General features: G+C 42.4%; 1 protein-coding gene across 3 annotated transcripts; it reads left to right on the top strand.

Annotated features, from left to right (window-relative positions):
- Nucleotides 1-1655: 1655 nt before the first annotated feature.
- On the top strand, nt 1656-24300 carry pde7a (phosphodiesterase 7A). Of its 3 annotated transcripts, none has more exons than XM_008288430.1 (12): nt 1656-2746; nt 14717-14777; nt 18241-18327; nt 18994-19157; nt 19265-19328; nt 20792-20988; nt 21161-21292; nt 21400-21491; nt 21695-21839; nt 21925-22021; nt 22141-22221; nt 22321-24300. In XM_008288430.1, exons 1-12 carry the CDS (start codon nt 2609-2611, stop codon nt 22587-22589), a joined length of 1527 nt encoding a protein of 508 aa, XP_008286652.1. In that variant the 5' UTR covers nt 1656-2608; the 3' UTR covers nt 22590-24300. The 3 variants fall into 3 exon arrangements, with proteins under 3 accessions (XP_008286652.1, XP_008286651.1, XP_008286653.1); XM_008288429.1 differs by having other exon boundaries at nt 18238-18327; XM_008288431.1 differs by lacking the exon at nt 1656-2746 and adding an exon at nt 14536-14640 and having other exon boundaries at nt 18238-18327.
- The last annotated feature ends 1300 nt before the right edge of the window (nt 24301-25600 follow it).

Below are 25600 nucleotides of genomic sequence, written 5' to 3'. Positions count from 1 at the left end.
TGATCTTTTTTGTGTATGTGGCAAAAAAAAAAAAGGCTGCTGAAGAAATTAATTAACAGACATGCTTCCCAAATCCTTTTCCCAAATGTATACTTAGAGGAGGAGGTGTAAAATATCTGCTGTCGCGTGCAGGGCCATGTGATGAGCCACTGACATAGTCATAAGTGAGATGAAGCGGTTTCTGAGTTGTCTGGCAACAACGGGTTTATAAACTCTGAATGTAAAAACAGTACCACCCATGTGTGGTTGACCATCTCTACAAAGCAAGTCGTGTCATGTTAGTCATTTACACTGATTCTGACACCACAGGGAAAGTAGCTGTTACCACCAGGTTAAAAAGGTTTCGAACGTATTCTCACCCCTAAGTTGTTCCACCGTTCAGAATGAAAAGGAAGGAATTAGAAGTACAGTCATTGAGAAACTTTTCCATCGACTTGTTCTCTTTTAGGTGCATTCTAAACCCAGTTATTATACTTTCACTGTATTACATGCATAGATTTATTATTTTTTAAAGCATTCTACTCAGGTTTGCTAAAGTTGCTGAGGGAGCTACAGTTATGGATCATTTTGGAGGTTATTAAATACAAGTTTGACTGATCCTCTTTTCCATCTGAACAAATCCTCTGAAAAATCTTTGAAGGATTTTTACTACTTTGGCAGGTATCAGTGTATTGTGAAGGTGGAGGTTTGTGTTCAATTGTCACTCAGTTAGAAGAGCTACTTTATAGTTCTCTTTTTGTAGCAAGCTCAATAAATGAAATGATCACACACACACAAAATTCAAATCATAGTATACCTCTTGTTTGAGTTGGCTATTCTGGTACTCTTTCCACCCCTGCCGCTGCCTACGACACATTTGCTGTTGTGTTTTGCAGTGTTGCCTTAGTTGCCTGGAAAAGATGCAGGACCTCTTTGTGGGGGGTGTGATTGTGAGGAACAGCATTCAGGCCCATTGAAATGGGAAAGGAGGGGATTACTCCTGTATTGGCACTGGGCCGGACTGTTGCCATGGCACATCCATTGTCCCCCAGCACATGGGCATGGCAGAGAAACCTCCAGTGAAAATGTTCATGTTCTGGATGGCTGATGAGGTGTTATGTTTGACGTGTGGACCTACTGAGGCATTCAGCTGGAGCAGGAGGTCACTTATCATGCACACAAAAAAACAGACAGATAAAATCAGTGCAGGCAGTCAATAAAAAAAAGGTAACACAGAGTCACTTTCTCAATGGGATTTGCATGTGTCTTGATTCGCCTCGTGCAGTCATTTGAGCAAATTGCCACAACCTGGCAGAGATGCAGCATTTTTCTGTATTTCCTAGGCTGTGTTTCAAACTCCCGGTAAGTCTCAGCTCCCAAGTAGTATGACTCATGAGAGGAAGGTAATCACAGGCAATGATGTGGACCGCTGCAGGGCAAGCCCCGTTGTGGAGGAATACCCTTGAGAAAGTCCACGCCGTCTGCAAACGACTGCTCATATAGGTCTTGGGATCGCCCTGGCTTCGCAGCGAATCGCAGACGCCGTTTTATAACGCGTAAGCAGCGGCGTCCAATCAGCGTTCAGCTTACAATCGCTACCACAACGCTATTGGTCGAGCGTAGACAAGGGCGTTTTTTCTTCGCTCGCTCCAACAGCACCATCTCTGGCAGGTGGTGAGCGCTTTAAAAGCATACAGTAGGCTAATGTTTAGGACGATAGGTAGGTAGTTGTAGGGATATAAACACACTTCAGGTCGTAATTTTTTGTCGTTTTCGGTTGATAGTTTTGTGTTACGTGCCATTACGTTTGCTTTAAAGCCGCCGGAATCGCAGCGAGTGAGATGAACGTCGGGGTTCCCCTCTCTGAGCCAGACACTTTGTGCTTTACGGTCAGCGGTGAATTAGACAACTGCTCCTTCATCATGCAGCTTGAGAAAAAAGACGGAAAAGATCTACATGTTGATTATATTTCGCCACCGGTTTGAGTCTGAATGAGAGAGAAAAACCTCCCGGGCCACGACTGACAAGGTCTCACATCCTGGAAGCTGCCTCACTTGAGCCGCCGGTGGTCGCTTCACAATATGATATGTTGATGACATTTTTTGGAAGTGGTCGTGCCTTTTGTTTTCATATCGGGATATGTGATATGCGGATCTGTGAGCGCCACGAAACCCAAATGAGCGGACGTTTTTTCTGCTTTGAAAATGAGGAAGCGATTTCATAAAGACCCAGAAAATGGCAAGAAGGTCTCGTCGTCCGTGGGCCCGGATTTGAGTAAAATGAGAAGGAAAGGGGCAAATGCAACAGCAGCATGATTCTTCTTATTATTACTATTTTTCTTGCAGAATGACACCGAAGGAGGTGAAACGGTGGAGGTAGATGAGACGCAGCATCAATGAAGGCGATCTGGACAAGTTTTGAGTCGCTCATAATGAACAGAAATACTTTGCAGCTCGATATCAGATCGTTTCCACAATATTGAAAAGGTTTTTTTTCCGGCTTTGGGGAGATTTTTTCTAATTCACCTGTCATCTATTTTCGCATTGCATCTGTTATCTTTTTTTCCCCCCATTATATATTAGATTTTTTTATTTTATATTTTTGATCCGGATCCAGCCCTGAGTGTTCAATGGAAGTATGTTATCAGCTGCCGGTTTTGCCTCTAGACAGGCCGGTTCCCAAGCATGTCCTCAGCCGGAGGGGAGCCATTAGTTTCAGCTCCAGCTCTTCTCTCTTCGGGGCTCCTGATCCAAGACAGCTGTCACAGGTAAAACAATTTTTTTTTTTTTAAATTACTACACTCATCTTAATCTTTTATCATTTAGCCACAGTGGGTTTTGGCTCTGGGGATCACACAGGCCTCAAACCACCTTCTTTTCAACAAATACATGAATAATCCACAGGAATCTTGCAGGTGGTTGCTGGATATTTAGGCCTTAACACACAGTGAGCACTCATTTGCACACAACATATTCTTATCTGTTAGACCCAAAACACACACACACACACACACACACACACACACAGCAAGCTATCACACAACTTTACATTTGTGTATGTTGCCCACAGATAAAGGCCTTGTTGGCTTGCACTAGCCAGCACCAACAACGTGATGTTGGAAGTATAGCAGTTTACTCCTGGGATTCGTCAGAGGGAACGTGCCACAGTGTTATTTATGTGAACATCCTTTTGAAACACAAATCATTGAGTCATACTTGAACTTCCTGCTTTCTTGGAGTCTTGAACCCGTTGCCTCCGGTGAGCCTGCCTCTATTTATTTCACCTGCTCTGTGGTGAAAGAAAAGAAAAGGTGGGCCGCAACAACAGTCCTCATATTGTGAGGTCACATTCTGCTCGACTCTCAGGAAAAACTGGCACGGCGGTACGGTGCACCTCCAATGCATTAGCCAATCATTGATCCTTCACTGCGTTTTTGAGCACCGTGTTTCATCTATTAGGCCTTTTGTCTAGCGCACTAGTTTCACCCGCTATAACACGTGCCATATCAGCTCCTAGAAAAGTTGTACATAAAGTCAACAGTGAGTCAACCTCCTTCTCTACGGTGTTCCGCTTTTTTTTTTTTAAAATGGACAAACATCCTTACTATTGCTTCAGTATTTGTGGACAAAAGCAGCAGGATGTATTCTCATGTCTTTGGGTCACGGCCCGCGAGTTACTCATGAACAGAAACTCCCACTGTGTTGCACGGCATCTCTCAACCCATTAGCTAAGCATTAAGTCACTGTCTTTGAGTGTGTGAGAGTATTCTTCAATAGGCTGTCCATTAGTGCTTTGTACAGGACCCTGCTCCACATAACCACCCATGTGTGTCTGCTTTGATCCCCCCAGCCATCCTCACAGGCAGCCCCCACAAAGACCAACACATACCCTTGGCTACCACAGGTCCATCCTTAGTGGGCTTTTTCAACAGGGATGCTAGTGTTTGGTTTTTTTTTCGACTGATGAACTGAAATATTGGAAAAGTTGCCTGGACAGGACTTTTCTGACCATCCAGTTGTCTTTCTATTCCCTCCATACTTGCATTCCACTCCATCCTCACTCTTTATCTCAGTTACAAAGACTTTGAAACTGCCCTCGTACCTTGGTGGTTCTTGGACCTTGCGTCTCAGACCGCAGCCCAAAAAGACGGTTCCCCGGAGAAATCTCCAAAACACCACAAGAAAATTCATCTCGACATTATGCTGGATCGCTCATCTTATTTGCACTAGTGTAAAGCAGTGGTGTCTCATGGCCAGGTTCGTTTTCAATCAGACAGTACGCGGGATGCTGTTTTTGTGCTTCTCTGTTGTGAAAAAAGGGGCCGTTTGCAATTAACGTCACACTCTGTAGTGTTAAGCAAATTTCTAGTGAAACAGTGATTATCTGCGTGACGTTTTGTGGAGACATTGTTTAACCATACGGCGTTTACAAACACTATACATGGTGCAAAAATAACAAAGCAACAGACAGGAATTCAGTAATTAAACATAAAGACCTGCTGACATTGTCATTTGTCTTTTTATCCTCCTGAACATTGGCAGAACTGGGTGAGCATGCATGCACACACACAGCAGTGTCACTCAGCCTTTGTCACCGAGCAATTACACTTCTACAAATATTGTGTTTCGGGCCCTATTTATGACCATAAGGGTGCATTTGTCCTTGGTGGCTGCTGTGTTTTTGTGTGTGGTTCCACAGGCCTGTTGTTTGTGGAAGCAGGGCTGGACTACCATTGCAGAAAGAGGCAGTTAGGCATGTGCCTGGGCTCTGTGGGCAGTGGTTTGGCCCTCTGCCAGACTCACAGATGGCCAGAGTCTCAGTCTCTTTTCTTTCTCTGGCTATCTTGTTCCACTCACTCACAGACTCCCTCTCTTTCTTTCTCTTTCTCGTCAACCTCCCCTCCCCTTGCCCCTTGCAGATCAAGACATTTCCTCTTGTAAACAGAGGACGAAAGTGTAGGGTTGAAGACACGACTGAGTCTCAGAAGAATATGTCACTCTGTGGTTGTGGAATGCTTATGATTGGGTGTAAATATGCTGTTGAAGAGGCGTTGAAAACAGCAATGGCATTAAATAAATGGGCTCATTTATCCATTACAATGCCTCCATTGTTTCCAGTACAATGCATGTTGCTTGTTGATTAATTCCCAAAAGTGAGGTGGAAGATGAGTTTGAATTTTTTGCTTGAATATAGAGACGCGTGTCGGTTCTCTCTGGATTCTCATGAAAAAGTGAAGGGCGAACATGGGACTGAAACAGATTCGATTGGTGCAATATGAAATGAAAGGACCCAGAGTACCAGACAAGCAATATGGCACAGTAAAGAGTCATGTGTTTCTCATCTAAACGACAAAACACACAGGCAGCTCGGAGTTGCTGCACACATATTCGAGATGATGGATAGGCAGGAGTAAAGGTTTTAGTGCCTTGCGGATGGCATTGTGGTTTAGTGCTAGTAACGCACACTCGCACACAGTCATGTGACTGCGATAAGGTTGTGCAATTTACAACTTTTCAAAAAAGGGGAGGGAAAAAAAAATCGAGCCGCAATACAAGAGTCAATAAACAGATGCTCAGTATTGATGCTTTCGCGTGGCTTTCGGTGGTCATGGGAGGAAAGCAGCTAAGACTGGAAATCCTGATCAGTTTATCATCATATCACAGTCTTGGGTATCAAAAGTATGGTGGCTGCTGACCCCAGATCAACTCTTCTCATTCTAGATGTTTAGACACAGGAGATGACGGCGAGCCTGAGCATAAGGGTAGGAGATAGCACTGCTTGTTTCATCCAAGCTATGGATGTTTCTGTGCGGAGATTGATAAGGGAATACAGTGCAGCCCTTCTTTCTGAGGGAGTTACTTTGTTGATTTTAACTGAACCGATAAGGGTTTTTTTTTTTTCTGTGCAATGCCATCAGATTGACGTTGTTTCAGGATGTGGTAAGAATGCTGAAGGAGCTGTTCAGAGTCTGAGTCTGGTGTTTCACAACCTTTCACAAAAACTTTAACCCCTACGCTGCCAAAACTTAGGTCTAGCTGGAATGCGAGGTCCTGTTTGTTATTAAAGCGGATGTATATTATTTATAACTAAATAGGAGCCAAACCTTACATCCTGTCTTCATTTAAACATATGTGCTCCCCGTGTCTCTCCGTAAGGGGCCCCTCTTATCACGTGACCATTCTGTTTTTGTGCTGCAGTGTCGAGTGCAATCGGCCGTGAGAATGTGGTTCTACATCAACACGTAAACAGACGCAATGTCAACCGCTCTGGCTGAATATTAAGCATATGTATGTGCATGTGTGAGTCTATACAGGAAGGGAGAATTTATTTAGCAGTGTTACTGGTTTTAAACCCACAGATAGATTGCAGTGGTTGGTGACCTGGCTTTTGTTTGCTTTCCTCAGAAGGTTCCAAGGAGAGGGGGGGCATTAAGCTGGCCCCGAGAAGCAATTAGAGCCTGGGGATGATGTTTGAAATGAATGAAATTCCTGCGCAGGATAGACGGCCTGTGAGAATATGAAGCAAAAACTCCCCCTTCCCCCCACCTCTTAACTCTGCCTGTTTCGTAGAGCACTGCTAAAAGCAAATGTATACAAGGCCCCTTAAAGCACTCTGTGTAAAAAAAGGCTTAAATCATTTTATGACACTTCACCCGCTAGTAAAAAAAAAAAAAACAGCGGTTGCAGATATATTACTGCTCGACAAGCACGCTGCTTTGTTCAGCGACAACACTCAATGTCATTTGCTGGCTAAGGCATCGGGCCAATTTACCCCAGGCCTTTCCTCAAACCAGCAGCCCCCCTCTCAAAAACTCACTGCAGCTGGAGTGTGTCACAGTGGACAGTGTACTCATAAAACACTCTTCCAACAGGTAGACTCTATCTCGGGCTTTTGTGTATGCAGCAACTGGTGCACAAACACACACTCTCTCCCCAAACCTGCCCGTGTTTATGGCCTAGCACTCAGTTACTGGAATGTGCCGTCCCACACAGCAGAACGCTGCAAGAGGTCATAACTCAGAAGGAAGCTTTCAGTTTATGAAACCGGACCGAGTCCAGTGGCTTTTATCTCGGGAATTTACATGTGTGTGTGGCGTGCGTGTGTGCAGGGCTTTGTTTCTGATATGTCAGTTTATAGGAATACTGCTGGCTTCCTCATTTGCTTGGTCCCAACCGACTTTGTGACTGCAGTAGGCTTGTGCTCAGCTAAAACCTAATTTTAAAAGGTAATAACGTAATAAAGGCAGTTTTTATGCCTGTATTTGGAAGAAGGAAGTGTGAGAGTGCACTGGGCCATGGAATACCATTCAAAGCGCATCACACTACAACATCAGCTTAATCACAATGCTGTGATGACAAAGCCACTGAACTGTTTAGTGTTCGAGTTCAACTAGTGTCTTTTACTTTAAACTCACTTGGTCAGATTTTCCCCAGATTCCAGTAAGGCTACCTGCGTCCACTTTTGTGAACCTTTTTGTGATGTAGTTGGCATCTATTAACATATAGGACTCAGAAAATGACGAACATCGAAGCCCTGGGGTTGCTCACACAGCCCGTTGTTTGGACATCAGGTCCTGACCTCAGAAACCTGAGTGCTGTGACCCCAGGCAGCGAGATGAAGCTGAGATAAGAAGCAGAGCCGTATGTAAACGAACTTATGTGGATTTGCAGGGAGCACAATGAGCGGACTGTTATGGTATAGGGTCAACTCCAAACAAACCAGAACTTAGCTTGTTCTCAGACTGCTGCAAGCAAACACAAAATTACTGCAACTTCAGGTGTTGAAGGCACCCAAGGCAGTTGAGTTTTATTGTATTTATTTAATAATTTATTCATTTTGGGAAGATTTATCAAAGCAAACTGCAAAAAAACATGAACCACAACCAGTCTGCCTGCTTTTTAGCCAGTTACATGTAACTAAAGTGCTTGTTTTATGGATGCATGATGTTGGATTTCGCAAATATTCGATATATTGATATTTTCCAACTCTGGCTGACTGCAGATGGTGATACTGATACTTATATTTTTCCATATAGTCTGTCCTGTAGTGGAAATAACATGTGGTTATGCCTATTGTTATTGTAGTATTGTACTACAATGCTTTTTAATGTATGTATGTATATAATTACATGGCAAAATAAGAAAACAACATCCTCAAGCAGAGCTGCAGACTGAGCCGATGCTGAGATTTCTTTTTAAAGCTTTTGTCAGTTGATACCGATGACATGTCAATAGCATAATCCCCAGCGTGTGTGAAGTGCGTCGACAGGTTTTCTAGAATCCAATTTGTTGCTTTTTGTGGTTGTATTTCCAATATTGTATTTCGATAAAATATTCAATAGGTAATTTTTTTGAAGTACATGGAAGACCTGAAGCTAATTTTTTTCTTGTTTACCTATTGTACTGTTTGTATTTATCCAGTTGCAGTGACCATCACGGACAAGCAAGGGTAAAGTAAACAGACAAAATGCGAGTGGTGACGTAGGTTAGGGTTTGTGCTAGTTAGCTACGATTAGATTTGACTACATAAACAAGTATATCACTTTTAATTTTAATAATGGTTAGAGAGGTATATAGGGAGATGGGCTCGTATTTTTGGAAACTACCGATCCAGAATACATCAGAGATGGATGAATGATGGCTTCACTGTATTTAGAGCCCAGTGACTCAGATTTCTCCCTTCACACCCTGTTTTGCATGCGCCCAAAGGAAAACAGATTGGTAGAAATTTTAATCCCATCTCTGCCTAGTTTGAAGCCTGAGGCAGTGGGTCAAATGCAAACCGACAACCAGCACGGCTCAGCAGTAGAGCCAAAGCTCAAGTTCCTGAGGCTGTAGTTTCTCTTATGTCCGCTAGATGCTGACACCAAGAACTCTGACTGTATCAAATCCAGTCAGGGCTGGACCTATACAAAAAGAAAACCCTGTGATTTTGGCCTAGATAGGCCCACCATTATCAGTCACACGTCACCCATCTTCACGCTCCCCTAAATATATTTATCAACTGTGCCATGTAGTGATGAAAATAAATCAAGGAAAAGTAAAGAGACAGGAAACATTGCAATTATCGTCAGAAAGTGATGTTTAAAGTTGTATACTGAATCCTAAAACAAGCGATAGCATCGTGTGTGAGTGTGAAGGGGAGAGAGAGGGCATGATAAATGATTGATTAGATGATCTGTGTGTTTTCCAGACAAAGTAGCACTGAGTGATCTCTAAAGTCAGTAAGTGAAAGGATGCATGTGAACTCTTGGGATGAATCCGTAACAAAACAAGTGACAGCATCCTGTGTATCTCTTGTGACAAAAAGACAGAGAGACTAAATCTGACTGATTGGTGTCCTAAAGATAAAATCAGAATTGCATTAACTGTAAAGCCACACAAAAAAATCTGACTCCCAAACAAGTTTTTTAAAATGAGGTCAAAAAAGGTCGCCCAAGAGCCTAATAAATGCATGAACAAAACATCCGACGCTGTCAGCTGACTCACTGTCAATGCTGATGAACAGTGATTATAAACATGATGATGTTTTCCCAATAACAGAGAGCTTCCTTAAAAAACTGTCAAAAAACGTTCAGTAATTGTCTTCGCTGGTGGGCACAATGTGTTAGCTTGACACTGAAACCTCCCCACATGCGAACAGTAGCATTATAGCTAGCAAGCTAGCAAACTACACTTGCATTCATAAATGTAGCAGCCTAGGCAAATTGAAGTAGTATTATCGATGTAATTCTGCAAACTCTTGGTTAGTTTGTCTGTGAAGATTCTCAGTCATCCAGGTTATGGTTATTCTCGTAGTTTAATCTACGTGTTAATGGCTCCTGAAGGATATAAGTATCTGGAACTCCCAACTAGTCAGTTAGAACTGATGAAGCCTTTGGGTGAGAGGTAAAACGTCTTCAAGAAACTCAATAAAGTCCAGTTGCTATGATTAAACTATGAGAATCTTGGCTAGTTTGTTCCCCATTTGGCCAGGGAATCTTGAAATCAAGTCAGGTCACCATTATTTCTATGTTAAACAACAGATGTTAACCCAAACTTAAATGCAGACATAAGAGTCAGATTGACTAATTAAAATATTAAGCCCCAAAATATTCTAGAAAGAAACCCAACGAATCCGTTCCTTTTGAGCTAGCACCTGGGCACAGTGGAGAGGAAGAACCTCATTTTAACAGGAAGTGATCTCCAGCAGAACCAGGCTCAGGGATGTGCGGCTGTCTGCCTCTGCTGGTTGGTGTTAAAGGATTCCTGGATTCCAGAGTAGCATATCATGCTAATGATCATCATCTCTTATGACCTATTGTTGATCTCGGCACTCAGCCCATTTTCAGCTTCTAAACCGCAAGTTCTACGCTCCGTCCAGTTTCGCCCTCATCGCTCTCCGTCTCCTCATCCACCACCACCACCACCACCATCATCGGCTACGGTCCACGGACAGTGAAGAACGTCCTGCAGCAAATGTATCAGTGATTTCTGTACATTTTGCAGCATTTGCCTGAAGGGCTTGTCGCTTTTTTTTTTTTTTTGGTCATAATTTCACCTCCCTTGCCCTTTGTTTTCTTCGTTTTGGCACTCTGCCTTTGTTGCCAATGCACTGTTTAATGAAGGCACTGAACTCAAAGGAGGAGGAGATTGGGCCAGTGCAGTGTCATCTAAGGAAAAATGGGCTGTTTTTTTTAAAAGCCAGTCAGACCAAAGAATATAATAAAATGAAAATGAGACTCTTGTGTCAATCCAAAACAGGAAAATACAGGTCTGCCAGATGGCTTATCCTGCCCAGAAGTCAATACAAAATCCATACTTTACTATATGGACATAGACAACACGTGTGAGTCTATTTGCCGCTTAGCTAAGTTCGGGCATTTGTCTTTAGTTTGTTGGATGAGAGCAACACTGAGAGAGATGGCGATTCGGAGGATTCCCAAACAAAAAGCTTCAGATATGCCCTTAGAAAACAATGTCTCAGATGTTTTATCTATGTTTTGTCTTTCGGTCCGTGATAAACTGGCAGATTTCTGTGAAGCTGTGACGCACCTGTTGAACGTCAATGATGAGAATCCGCGATATGGTCACTGTGCCACCCATGTTTTTAGTTGAAGAGTTGAGATTCAGATTCCTCAGGTTCAAAACCTTGGAAAAATGCCCAGATCTGCTACAGATGAAAGTTAGCCGTGAGCAAATAAAATACCTCCTGCAGCTGCTTCATAGTTAAAACTTGCCAGTGTCAAACTGGTCCATGGAAGGCTCTTATTGTTAAGTAGCTGGACTAAGTGTTAAGCTCTCTTGAGTTTCTTGCATAAAATATGCATGCTGGGCTAATCAGTTTGCTGCAACCAAACATCTCTGTTTAGTCTTAATAAAAATGTTGTAAATCCCCTGAAACATACACGCTGTTTCGAAAAAACAAAATTCCAGACCAGGCATGTGACTTTTAGGATAAAACAAAATTTTCGGGGCTAAGTTTGGATGCAAAGGATTTTCAAACATGTGATTGACCACTGCCGGATTCCATTCCTAATGCTTCATGTGATAGAAATTTGTGACATCTGCATGCAAACAACAACAGCAAATCAGATTTATTCAAGTTTTAATAAGTGAATTATGCATCTGTGACATTGAGTTCAAGTCCTGCCTTTGACATCCTGTAACTCTCTTGCTTCTGTCATCACCCTCAGCTATGATGCGTAAATGCCAAACACACAAGGCTTACAAAGTGGCTCAAGTTCTTGTCGGACCGTGACCGCACTACGGGTGTTTGATTCTGTGTATTGGTGCTGCAAGGCGTGGCATGGGTGTGTGTCGTGGGCCGGCCTTTTCAAGGGTAAAACGTGACTTTCCCCTCTGTTCACAGTGGGAATGTGACATTGACAAAGTGTGCTGCTGCCTACCTCCAACCAGCTCATAAGGGAGCACATGCTAGTAAGTGCCAACTGGTGGCTGGCCCTGTATTAGTGAGTGTGTGTTAGTGTGTGTGTGCGTTTCCAGCGGGCTCTGGCCAAAAGGTTTGTTTGGGCAAGTGTTGGCAGGACTGGTCACTCTTCATTCCCAGCCCTTGAGCCAGCATTATACAGTTCCCACGCATGTTACAGCCAGTAGCAACCCCCTTACACACACACAGACACACACAGCCCATGCATACATACACACAATCTATAACGCTCACACTAAACACTGGTGCCGTGTGTAAACACAGAGTCCTGTTGACACTAAAATACAGCTTTGCACATTACCCACCCTGAGTCAAGCTGTTTGCTGGCTGGTAAAATATTAGCTTTGGATTGGCGACTGTCATAAGTTTAAAGGACAGACATTGTCCGACGTGTATTTGTGTGTGTGAAGGAGGTTCAGAGTAATCCCAAGGATCTGAAGTAATGAGTATACAAGCAAGTACATTTGTGTTTGCATGTGTTTGTGTTTGTGTTTGTGATGTGGCCAGACGGTACTCATTATATGGTCACAGTGTATAGACAGATTTATCAAGCCAATCACTGTAGTTTGACTGAATCCCTACAGTTTGGGCTGTAATGTACGTCTTTTTTTGTAAACTTTTTTGTTCTGCATATCCAGCGTTAACCAGGGGTTAACTTTCTGATTATCCCCGTTTATTTAGTCAACGAGACAGGTTAGACTGTTTGTCCTACTGGACAGCCATCAGTCTGGCAGAGAGTTACTGAGCCAACCTGCCAGTTATGCAGGCTCCCTGTGGAACGGGTAACCCTAGACAGGGGTAGCCCCAGAAGGGAGAGTGGGGGAGTTGGCCTGGACGGGGGCCAGGATGTGTGGAGTGCATAGAGAGGTGAGCCAACACCTCAGTGTAGTCCTGAGCAGCTGTCTGTCCACAGAGCAAATATGCAGTTACCAAAGTCATACAAGCTGCAGCTACCACTGTGCTTGTGGCACCACTGTTGCAGCTACCTCCTGTTCAGGGATACTAGTTGGCACCACATAATGCTGCAGACAAGCATTTTGCTGCAATCTCCTTACATATTTTGGCAACTTATTCCCTTTCCCAAGGTCAAGAGGAACAGCCTTATTCAAATGTTATTTTAAAAAATCTAATATTAGATACTTTAAGTTAGAACTGTGGCCCCACAAATCTTAAGAATTGTTTTTGTTTTATTTGTTATTGATGCCCTAAAACCACATTTGCAACCCACATATGAAAAGAGTTTTGATGCACTACTGGAGCCTTCTGACGCATGATGAGCCACTATAAACCATTGACTTGAGTGGTGTATCATTAGAAAGTTGTGCAATAATATAGATTTGACTACAATGGCAGGGGTTGGTACTAAATTATACTTCAGGAAATTGTCACGAGGCTGGACATCCTTGCCTCTGCGCTTGAACAATAATGTCCATAACCCACAATGCAGATGTGGTGACAACTGTATTTTCATTGCACAAGAATGGCATGGAAAAATGATCCCCCATTGTTAGGAAATCACAGCTGCCTGGACTCCTCCTAGTACTTTAAGGAGCATTCCCTGATAAGAAACTTTTGGGTGATAGTCTTGTCGTGTGTACTCAGTAATGACGTTGTCCTCTTACTGTCTGTCCTTTTATATCTATCCGCTTATCAAAGTCCACCACTTGATTGCAAACTTGTGTTTTTCGGATCATGGAAGTCACATACAGTAAATAATATGATTTGTTTTGGGATACTAAGTAGTCTTAAGTGATTTGTAATGTTATTTGCTCATCATGCTCCCTCTGTTTTTTATCTATAATTGAGCAAGTTCTTCGTTTGTTTCATGTGTTTCCTTGGTAAAAATCTAAATCAAATGTCCAAATCTCAATTTAGATCAGCTTTTATTAAATCAGCCCTTAGCAGATGGCCGTTAAACTTGTTGGAGACCATACTTCCTGTAGCTGCTGTTTAGGAGACATGTTCTTATGGTGCAGCTGCTAGAAGATACGAGTTTCCATTGAGAATGGAAAAGTACACTTAATAATTGTATCAAATTATTTTAATTATTAAAGTGATTGAAAAACATGTATCATACACGCTCCTGAGAAATGGACTTGTTACGGATTGGTGGGTCACATATGCCCTGGTCGTTCCGCAAGGAGTCAATTCAAATATACATTCAAATGAATTCAAATGACATTCACCTGCTGACATCATTTGAGGGAAGTGTTTTTTTCAATATATACTTTATAACCTTTCTGCAACTGTGCCTTAAGGCAGACCTTTAAAGGGAAGTAAAAATATCACAGAAAACTTCTTGGGTGGGGGCAGATCTATTTGGATGAGACTCAAAATATTTTCTATTTATGGGAAACACTGTGCGTGTTTGTATGTGTGTACTTCTGTGTGTGTGTGTTTGTCCACATTGCACATGTGCTTCTCACATGACTGATAGCAGTGCCATATCAGGCCGATGATATGGAGCTGGAACATGTTTATCAGTGTAACAGCAGTGCACGCACACACACACACACACACACACATGCAAACACACACTCACTGCTGATTAGAACCAACAGTAGCAGCATTACGCCACCATCCACTCATCAAGGTCTACGTATATGTTAACATGTATAAATAATGGCCGTATTTTTGTGTTTTTCAAATGTGTGTTTGGGGTAGATGGGATTGTTATGCCGCCCACATCAATTTTGGGCTTACCAACCAGTGGCAGGAACTCATTATGTTGCGGTAATAATATAATTGCGGCATTATATTGGTGTAAACCGTAAACAGTTGATGATGATGATTCTTTCTGTTTGTTCAGAGACGAGGGGCCATCTCCTACGACAGCTCCGACCAGACAGCATTGTACATTCGCATGCTAGGTAAGTGTTTCCCCGTTCTTTATGCATATACACATGCATTTTCATTAGCCACACATACACATGCTTTACAGACATCAGGAGCTTTATCTCCTCTGTGATCATGTCCATTTCTTAATATACAATGGCTTTAAAAGCAGTGAGATGGGAAATGGATGGATCAGAAATGGAGGGATGTAGAGATTATGAAGAGATGGGGGCGCACTAAAGTGCACGTCCAGAATCCACTCAATCCCTGGCCTTTTTTCTAATCTCTCAATCACAATAGGTTCAGATTGTGTGCATCTGTAGTGTTGAGTGTCTTTGAAGTTCTGATCAGATTTGCTACGAGCACTGGATTTCATTTGAACCCTAAACAGGCTAAAGGTTCTTTGGCAGAGTCTATTGTTGTGTTTATGTACATGTGTCTGCGTGTATATGCTGCATGTGTGTGTATCCATTCGCCCTCGCTGACCCCAAACAGGATAAGCAGTTTAGAAAATGGATGTAAGGATGGAGCGATCATAGCTCTGCCAGGCAGATGGCATCAAATGCATCGAGGAAGCAGCCAGATCAGGCGAGGCTTACTAATCAATAAGGTTATTGGGGATAATGGTGCGATTAGAGCCGGGTTGTACGCCTGAGGTCTGTCTATTAAACATGGATGCGCCATCACATGCAGCTTTGTCATAATTCTTGTGGTTTTGGCTGGGAGGTATCAGCAAGAAAGAAAACAAAGCAGAGTTGCTCACAATGTTATTCTCTCGTTTTTCAGAATCAAATTGAAACAGTGAGTAGGGAGAGCGCATTAGGCAGGAGGCGCAGTTTAGGGCTTATTGAATGACTTTGTCGACTCGTTTGACTTGTTTTTTTATTCTCGGTTTAACGTAATATTGCGATACTTTCTTTCCTATTTGGTCCTGAGTCAGCTGCTGCCACGTGTGTCTAGTCACAGCAACAGCATTTTATGGAGCTGACTGAAGGAGCTTTAGCTTTTTAATCATTTTACTTGGCTAAGTATGATGGCAGCCTCATACGTCACTGGCATAAAGCATCTGTCTCTGTAGATTTTATATTAAATTGAGTGTGAGGAGAGGCACACTAATGCAGACTGGTGTTTGCCTGGGCCAGGGTTCAGACTGCCAAGTTAATGCTGATGTGCTTTCAAATAGCAGGACTCGGAGCTTTCGCCACATCAGTTATAATGACATGACCTATATCCACCCCAGAGCGCTGGCACTAATGCACCGTAGGGGAAACATGGACCCTGTGACACTCAAAACACACTAATCACACAAGCACACACACGTGCTGAGCCCTAACACATGCATCTCCAGATGTGACAGATGTGTTTTATACATGTGGGCACACACTCGCAGCTTAAGGAGTGCATGGATTATCGTGGGGTTTTTTTATTTTTGTGGTCATAATTTGTGTTTTGCACGTGAAATGCCACTGATATAGTTTCACTCTCCACATTCATGTCAAAAACAGCCTCTCAAATGACTGTTTAGCATCATTCTGCCTGAATAGTAATTCATAGTTTTTGGTATTTTGATAGGAGCTTGTGTAGTATTCAAACAGCTGTTTGCAAGTAAGTAACATGCTGGTTGTGGGAGCACACCTGTGTGACTGCTTTTTGATCCTGATGCACACATGACACAGTCTGAAGTGCCATGCTGGAAACATACCATTGCACTGTTTAGCACCTTGATCAGTCTACTGCCATATATAGTCTTGCCGTATATAGAGCGTTGCCTGGAACGACACACTAGCATTTTACTGCATCAGTGTCACAGCACCATCCTGTCACCTCACTATGCTCTCACTGCTCCTGACTGCAGTCTTCAAGCAGGCCGGCCGCCGTCTGTTGGGTCAGAGTCTGGAGCCTGTCCCTGTTCCTCTGCCTGACTACTAAAAACAGACATAGATGGACTATAGATCACTCTCAGTGGCTCTGAGTACTAATAGTAGACCAGACTGTCCTGACATGGCATTGCATGCTCAGCTGTTTGATTGACTTGTCTGTCCGTTGAATTTCCTCTTCTGGGACATGGGAGTGTGTGTTTGTGTGTGACTGTGCCCGCACATGGATAAGTACACAGCAGGCCTGGGTCAAATAGTGTTTTCAAAATCACATCTTTTGCTTGTTTTAGTTTTGCTGGGACTACCAAAGTGATGGGTTTTACCACAATAGGAAGGTTATGCCCTGCTTCACTGTCAATTCTTAGTATAAGATGGATTATTTCCTAATGGTTATGAAAAGCTGAGACGTAATGGAGGGGTTTCTGTCAATATTCCAAGCTACAGAGACTGTATATCTCCTACAGTGTTGACTGGAAAAAACTTTCATCATTTTAATAATGATCAAAGACTGATTATTTTGTTTTAAGCATACAATGACTATAGCTAGAATGAGGCATCAGCAGCATCCGTTTTCATTCTAAAACTCAAGATCTGTTGCCGTTGAAGTCTAACAAAATAAAAGATTAAATAAATCAAATAATATTTTTTTTCATTGTTTTGTCTTAAAATGAGAAATTGCTTAAACTTTACCAAGCTGTACAGTTGTAAGTATTTATTCAGATGGCACTTTTCAAAACCAAAGTTATAAAGCGTTTAACACTAAACATTAAACAGATCAGAAAGCAGCACACGGATAAGCAACGGAACGTCATTTTACAACCCAAAACGTCAGCAAAAATAGCAATTAGTGAGTCGTACATTCTCACTCTGTCTTTGAATGTTGTCAGAAAACCAAAATAAGTTTCAGCTTTTTTTTTTTTTTTTTAGAAGGACGGAAGAAAGAAACTGTGTTTTTTTTTTTTTTTTTTTAGAAGGACGGAAGAAAGAAACTGTGTGTGATAGAAAATATAATGTATGACTAAGTCCACACGTACACAGGTATTTTTAAAAACAGGAATTGTATTTATTTATTTTTTGTTTGTTTTTTTGCGCTTCAAAAAAAAAAAATCAATCCACACAAAACCACAATTGAAGTGCTGTCAAGAGCATGCCAACAGGTGATGATTTAAATGTATCCCTTAAATCACGTGAAGTAACAGTATACGCTCTGATATCGAAGGCTAAAAACTTTGCTTCTCACTGTTTACACGTCAACATTGCAAGTTGAAGGACTTTTCTCACAGCCCAGTTTTTCAGTGACCTAACATTGCAAGTCCGCAAAAAGGCCAAAACGCACAGAAAAGGCTACAGAAAGAATACCTATGTACGCATGGACGGGGTTTTAAAGGGTTGGGGCTGAATTCCAGCTGTGTTGGCCATTTAAAATTCATCTGTATTTGTCTCATTGCAGTCCTCTGTTTATCATGTGGTAAAGCCCATCCTCATGGCACTTAAGCAAGAAAAAAAAATTCCACTATATACTGAAAATATTTCCAAATACTGCTTGGCTGAACACATTCAGACACCTTTCTTTTCACACAGTATGAATCTTGAGGAAATAAGTGCTGATTTCTTCTAGGAGATGTGAGAGTGAGAAGTCAGGTTGGATTTGAACCGGAACGAAGAAGCTCCCACCCATACCTGTGCATTGACTTCCGAACTCTTCACAGTGAGTATGAATCACAGCCCAATTACCTTGACTCGCCAGCCTCTCTGATAACAAGAGGCATTATCAAACCGTAGCTCCACACAGTTTGTCCGTCTCCAGCAAGACTGACAGATGTTTGTGTGCTGCTTTAATACGATACTGCACTCCATGACAAAGACTCAGGTGTGTCTTAGTTTACACCTTGTCCGAGGCTTTTTTATCAAACCTTTGTGTGTAGGTGTGTGATAAAGTACCCACTTTCATACTCCACGAAAGCTTTTTAGAAAACATCAAAGAGTTACAAAGAAGTAACGTGAGTGTGTGTTGACATTATGACCCAAAAGTAATCCTACCTCATGCTGACGTGTTTCCGGATGGCAGCCACAGTTTGTTCAGACAGTGTGCCTTTGTGTGAGGGTGTGTGTGTGTGTGAGAGAGAGAGAGACCACTGACAAAGCATGTCTGCTGTGTGATCCCAGACGAAAGGCTTATGAGTGGGCGGCTGTGTCAGCAGCGACTGTTTGTATATCGCTGTGTTGGTGTCAGATCCCCACCGAGCTTGTCCGGGCCAAATGATTCTCCGAGCCTAATGAGCTTTTGAAATAAACACATCCTAAAAAAAAAAATTGTTGTCTGTTTCACGTGTTGCATCTTTTGTAAAATATTTCTGTGCGTCTGTGTGTGCAGCACGGCTGGGCTGTGGGTCCGCGTCGGCCGCCTCTGGTCCTGAGAGGAGGGTCCACAGACTGCTCAGCTTCCAGAGATACCTGCACTCATCCCGCCTGCTGCGGGGAGTCCCCCAGCAGATCCCCCTCCACATCCTTGATGAAGATTACACTGGACAGGCTAGAGTACGCCTCCTATCTTTTATAGAAAGACACCTCCTAATAAGACTTCCACCATTTTTTTCCAGATTCCACGTCTCTAACTTTGTGCTTCTCTTTTCCATCTCTTACAGTGCATGCTGGAAAAAGTCGGGAACTGGAATTTTGACATTTTCCGCTTTGATAGGTTGACAAACGGTAGGTAGCATATGACCTGAAACCCTGATGAGAAGTTCATTTAAATGTCATGATATTAAAAGTTTATGCACCGACTGGAGAATCCAGCATCACCTCTGCTTTGGATTCAAAGTGTTACCACTAGTGCCATCTATTGGATGGTGGACACAGTGTGGAGATTAACTCTGTCACTGAATAACTACATCTGACTTTGGGAAGGACATCATCATCACATGCAGTTTAGAGCAAATAATTCCAAAGCAACAGCTCATAAAAGAGGAGGAGTTTGTGCTGTGTTTGTGGAATTGCATCAATCAGGATGGTACTGTCTCTAAACTCTCTAAATGTATTTTTTCGCTTTGGAGGTCCTCATATTTATCTAATAAGCTGCAGTGTTAGCCACTAATACAAAACTTAGACAAAATACTAATGCTTTTCCACAACACTCTCACAAGACGGAATTACAAATGGAAGCAGCTGACGATCAAAATAGCTGAGATAGCAGCTGAGAAGATAACAAATATGGAAACGATTACGCAGTAGCTTGATTTAGTTTGAACACTGGCAAGGCTAAAGGTGTGTTTTTGTTCTCAAAGCTAATGTACAGCCTCTTATTACTGACAATCTCCTGAAAGGTGTAAAGACTGATGTGGTTACTGGATTTAATCTCTTGCATAGTAACTCAACCAACTCGACTCAATTTAGAATATGTGGTAAAAAATTGCGAAAACTTGGCAAATTTTCTTTCTTTCGTGGAAAGAGATATTTCTGCATGCTGTGATGGGATTAGGCTGGAGAAATGGTCATGAAACCACTAGAGCCCTTGTATAAACAAGCCAAGTCAGCAGAATCCTGGTAGAACATCATTTTCTGAGCCTTGAGAATTATCAATTATTTTTCCATGTATACAGTTTTAAATGACTTGGACCTTTCATTATTATGTGTTTACTTTTTTTTCAGAGAACTCTGTAAAATTATCAAGAAAATCTCCCAATTTGAGATTTCAAGGCGATACATTTTGGGCAAAGCCATAACTCAGTGGAACGCGATACCAGACGACATAAAGAGTTTTACAGTAGCTCCTCCGGTAGTTACAAGCTGAATTGCTGCGGTTGAGTTTAACAAGAACAATAAACATGACGTTTTGGAGACAGACCAGAGTCTAAAGTAATGGCTTCTTTTATCACGTTCTACATTTTGAACCATCAATTAACAGTCCTAAAGAGAGACTTACAATCTCCCTGACTTGACCATGAAAAGCGAGAATCCAAAATCACAGTGTTTTAGGAAGAAATACTATGAAAAGCCACATTTAAAATCAAACAGAGGAAGAGGTGACGTGGAGGCAGATTCAGAGAACGTGGAAGCACCAATAAAATACATTGAGATGGAAAATAAGTTCTACAATGCAAAGAGCTTCACAGATTGATGCATTTAACCCTTTATTTAATAGAACGCTAACTGTTGTTCGTCCTCTTGCTCAGGAAACAGCCTGATCACCCTGACCTTCCACCTGCTGAACCAGTATGGCCTGGTGGAGCTCTTCCAGCTGGACATGGTCAAGCTGTGGAGGTTTTTGGTCATGGTTCAGGAAGACTACCACAGCGACAACCCATACCACAATGCTGTCCATGCTGCAGATGTCACACAGGCCATGTACTGCTACCTGCGGGAACCCATGGTGAGATATGCAGACAAGACATTTTGGTTGTTTTCGGTATCTAAATCTAAACTCATGCTCTTGTAGACAGAGTCAGAATGTGATTACAGTGTTTAAAAAAAACTTGTTTTATCTTAATGTTAAAGTAAAAATGCTTAAAGTCCTCACAATCTTTGTCTTGTTGTGAATGCAGCTTGCAAAGTCTCTGACCTCCTACGACATCCTACTGGGTCTCCTCGCAGCTGCCACACATGACCTGGGCCATCCTGGGGTCAACCAGCCTTTCCTCATCAAGACTGACCACTATCTAGCCACACTCTATAGAGTAAGACAACAACTGTTCTATAACCTGCCAATTAAAACACTGCAGTGGAAGACAGCATCACGTAGCGCGTTAAATTAATTTGTGTCCGTGCACGGTTTCTCACACAGAATACCTCAGTTCTGGAAAACCACCACTGGAAGTCGGCTGTGGGCCTGCTCAGAGAGACTGGGCTGTTTTCCCATTTGCCTGCTGAGGACAGGTCAGTCTGACACTGAAATGTTGTTTAGAGCAGCCAGAAGAGTCAAACATCGTGCTACATGGCACACAATAGAAGGTTACACAGAAACTGAGCTCATTTAGGAGGCTTCTCTGTTGAGTTTTAAAGACAAACTGCCAACAGAAGCCACAGTCTGTGCTTAAACTGATCATTTTGTTAAATAAATGCAATTTCTGACACCTCAGCCTGAACATGGAGAGGGAATTGGGCTCCTTAATCCTGGCCACGGACATCAGCAGACAGAATGAGTACCTGTCCAGGTTTCGCATGCACCTGGATCAGGACAACCTGTGCTTGAGCAACGCCAGCCACCGTCACTTCATCCTGCAGGTCGGTTGCCTCCTCTGCTGTTAAAAACACAGCCTCTCAGAAAAACACCGGGTTCTTATTTTGTTTTTATTCCCACTTTGTACAGATGGCTCTGAAGTGTGCAGACATCTGTAACCCCTGCAGACCCTGGGAGCAGAGCAAACAGTGGAGTGAGAAAGTGACGGAGGAGTTCTTCCAACAAGGTTATCTGTCTGCTGCTTGCTCTTATGTTGTTCATCATCTTTTTTGTTATTGTGTTATGCTTTTTTTTTCTCCTTCATTTGTTCTTTCTGTAATTATTCTGTACATTATATTTTATTAGGAGACATTGAGAAGAAGCACAAACTTGAAGTCAGCCCACTTTGTGACAGAGAGATGAACACAGTTGGCAACATTCAAATAGGCAAGTATGGTAGCGAGGTTGTGCATTTTTACTTGCACATAATCTGCAGCTTGTATCTAATACTAAACCTGCGTCTGCCAACTTTTCTCCCCCTTTCAGGCTTTATGACGTATGTGGCGGAGCCGCTGTTCGCAGAGTGGGCCCGTTTCTCGGACACGCGCCTGTCCCAGACTATGCTGGGCCACATGGGGCTGAACAAGGCCAGCTGGGGCGGCCTGCAGCAGGAACAAACCCCCGTCTCTGAGGAGGCCGAGGCCAGCATAGCCAGCGCAGGAGACGCCGCCGCTGCGCGAAGAGACGCTAACACAGCTACAGTCGCAGGAGGAACCAGCTCCAAAGAAATACCTCAGGGAAGCAGAGAATCCTGACACTCCTTGTGTGCCCTTTCACCTCAACCTCCCGACCCCTGACCCCCGGCCTCAGGGCCTCACCACACACTGAGGGCCGGGTGGGGCATCCGACGGCCCGCAGCCCTGCCGCTGCCCCACCTGATCCCAACACCTTTTTATGTGTTTTGTTGCTTTGGCCTCCCATCTTGATAAACCACTGATTTTATTTAATTTATTTAATTTTTAATTCCACTTTTTTTTTTTTTTTTTTTGGCATAGAGCAATACATAGATACCTCATTTGGCTACTGCTGTATTTTCTTTTATTTGCTTTGTTTTATTTATTTGTCCACTGAAGTTTTGGCATTACTGACTGAATGCACCACTTTTCTTTTTTTTCTTTTTTTTTCTTTGGTCGGTGAACCTTAAGGGGAAAGCAGTATATGAAATGATAAAGACATTTTTTTCTGGTATTTTGAAGTGCCATTTGAAAACAAAGATTTGAAGAATGATCTGAACTGAATCGACTGAGACAACTGGAGTATTCAGACGTGAGACCCTCCTGAGACTTTAAAGTAACGCCATGTTGCATTTGTATTGAAGATTCTTCCTCATGTAAAAACAACAACAAAAAAAAAAAATGTGACAAGCCCAGTCCTTTTGCTGCCTCTACGAAGACTGTTTACGCATCTCCTTGTTTGTTGTATCTTTCCCTTGAACTGAAGTGAATCATGTCGGCTCCACGGTTTGCCTTCGAAGCACAGATGAGAAGAACCACTCGTTTGAACTGTCATCCCACTGTTGAAGCCATGAGCAGAACCTTATTCAAACACACCAGAATGCCATAAACGACTCCACCTGTGCTACCACGTGTTCTTGCACTCCCCAAAAACAACGATGCTGTCGGACGTGCAGCTGTTTGTCTCCACGACCTCTCCCAAGACATCCCGCGAAGGTATTATAGGAATTAGTCATTTTCCGATGATGTTTCCACATCGTCCAGTCCTGGTTGAACTCGGGGAGCTTCCCCTGCCACACTGGAGGCTGCTCAAGTCACTGCACATGCATCTCACCTGGAACTCCACTCCACGCAACTCGACTCGCTCAGGGTTTTGCCAGTCTCTTTTCAGAGGGAGAGGGGGGAGGAGGTGACCGCGGACAATGCAAGGTTGTATTTTCTTTTTGTCGGCTAGGATCTACTGAAGGAGGCTCCCTCTCCGCAGAATGTCTCTCACAGCCACATGAAACCTAAAGGACTGCTCAAATGATGCCTTATAACTATGCACAAACTATGCTAAGTGACCAAACCAACTCCTTTTTTCCCATCAAGTGCATGGTGTGCTTGTCTTTGAATGCACTGTCCGATCCCTTTGCCTTTTTGTTGTGAGGAACAACTCCAGCTGTCCTTTTTTTTTCTTTTCTTTTTGTATGGAAACAAAATGGTCGAGTGAATTTGAACATTCCATTTCTTTGTGTTTGGTTTGTCTACTTCGATTCTGTACAGTGGCACAAATTGTGTTTGTGTTTAAACATTTTGAAAGATAACAGGTGCTTTTCTTACTTTAGCTGATTTGTATTTTGCTGTAAGTGCTGTAAGACTGTTGATAAAACTGTTTACAATTTGTTGCGACAGCCATTTTTGGGAAGACTTCAGTGTCGAGCCACATTTTGTAAAGGCTTTGCTGTATTGACCTTTTTGATACATGCTTGTTGCAGTTAAAATTTGAATAATAAAACCTGTTGTTGATAAATGTTTGTCAATGCCAAGTATGCAGTTTAAATGATGGAAACTGTGGGCAGCTGCTTTCTATACAGCTGTTGTTAAAGTGGGATCTTTGTGCAAAATTCCATGATTACTTTTCAGCATATATTAATTAAAATGGTCTGAGAGGAAACTAGACTTCTGCACCTCCTCCTAGCTGGTTTGAAGCTTTAGTAACGCGTGAAGGGAGACTTTAACCAATCACGGGTCTTTTCAGAGGGAGAGCGTTGTTCCTGTTGGCTGTTCTGCAAGTACAAATGCACCTGATGGTAGAAAGCCTGACTCGATGGTGGGGAATCCTGCAAGAGTCAAGGAAAATGGAATAATTTGAAAAACTTCCCAAATTTCAGGAGTTTTTTTTACACTCATTTGAGGTGGTTTTTGTTTTTTTTAAAAAGAGCTAATGCGCTTAATGGAAGATTGAAATTTGTTTTTCGAATACTTTCTCACACAACAAACATTTAACTCCCACCATGGATCAGCTGTTGCCACTTCTTTCATATCTTGGAATGAAATGGCCAATACCAGCTGAAATCAAAGAATTATTACAACACTCCAAATTGAAAACAATTCTCCCAAACTTTTTCTTTTTCTGTAGTAAATGGACAATTAGTTTCTTATTCTTTTAGCAGTTTCCAGCTTCTTCTACCATATTACTTCCTTTACTGCCCTTTCAACTACGCTCTAAAGCAGTCAGTGGAAACGAGGCTAAATCGTATTTTCTTGTAATTTTGTGCAACATTTTAAATTCCCTTGACAATTATAAGGAAACATCAGCAACAAGCCATTTATTGAATTGCAGTTACATCAGATAACTAGTACACTGAGCTTGCCGTTCTTCTCCTGTGATATCTAAATGTTTTGTACAGGTATTTATTTATGCAGTGGCTAAGGTGAATGTTACCAACAGTTTAGCCTTCTGGTAACTTGAATCAAAGGCTCACTCTTGCAGCTGTGGCTAATTCAGTTTCATGTTTGTGATCGAGCTTGTGTTGCCATACGCCTGTTCTCGTCTGATGGAAGAGGCTGCAGGAAGAGGGCTCTATTTTTTTAGATCTCTGCTTACCCCAGTTTTAATATCTCCTTTATCTCTGTAGGAATTTTTCCTTTATCTTTGATTTCAGTAATGATTAACCGGAAGACAATAGAAATATGAAGACACATTGTTTAGTCTATAAAATGTCAAAACACTGTAAAATCCTTGAGTCTTCAGATTCCAAGTTGACTTTTTAAAATGTCTTGTTTCATCTTACCAACCTGGACATATTCAAACATATAAGCACTCACTG

This window comes from Stegastes partitus, unplaced genomic scaffold (assembly GCF_000690725.1).
Source record: "Stegastes partitus isolate 25-593 unplaced genomic scaffold, Stegastes_partitus-1.0.2 Scaffold558, whole genome shotgun sequence".
Classification (NCBI taxonomy): domain Eukaryota; kingdom Metazoa; phylum Chordata; class Actinopteri; family Pomacentridae; genus Stegastes; species Stegastes partitus.
This window is presented reverse-complemented; position numbering and strand designations above follow the sequence as displayed.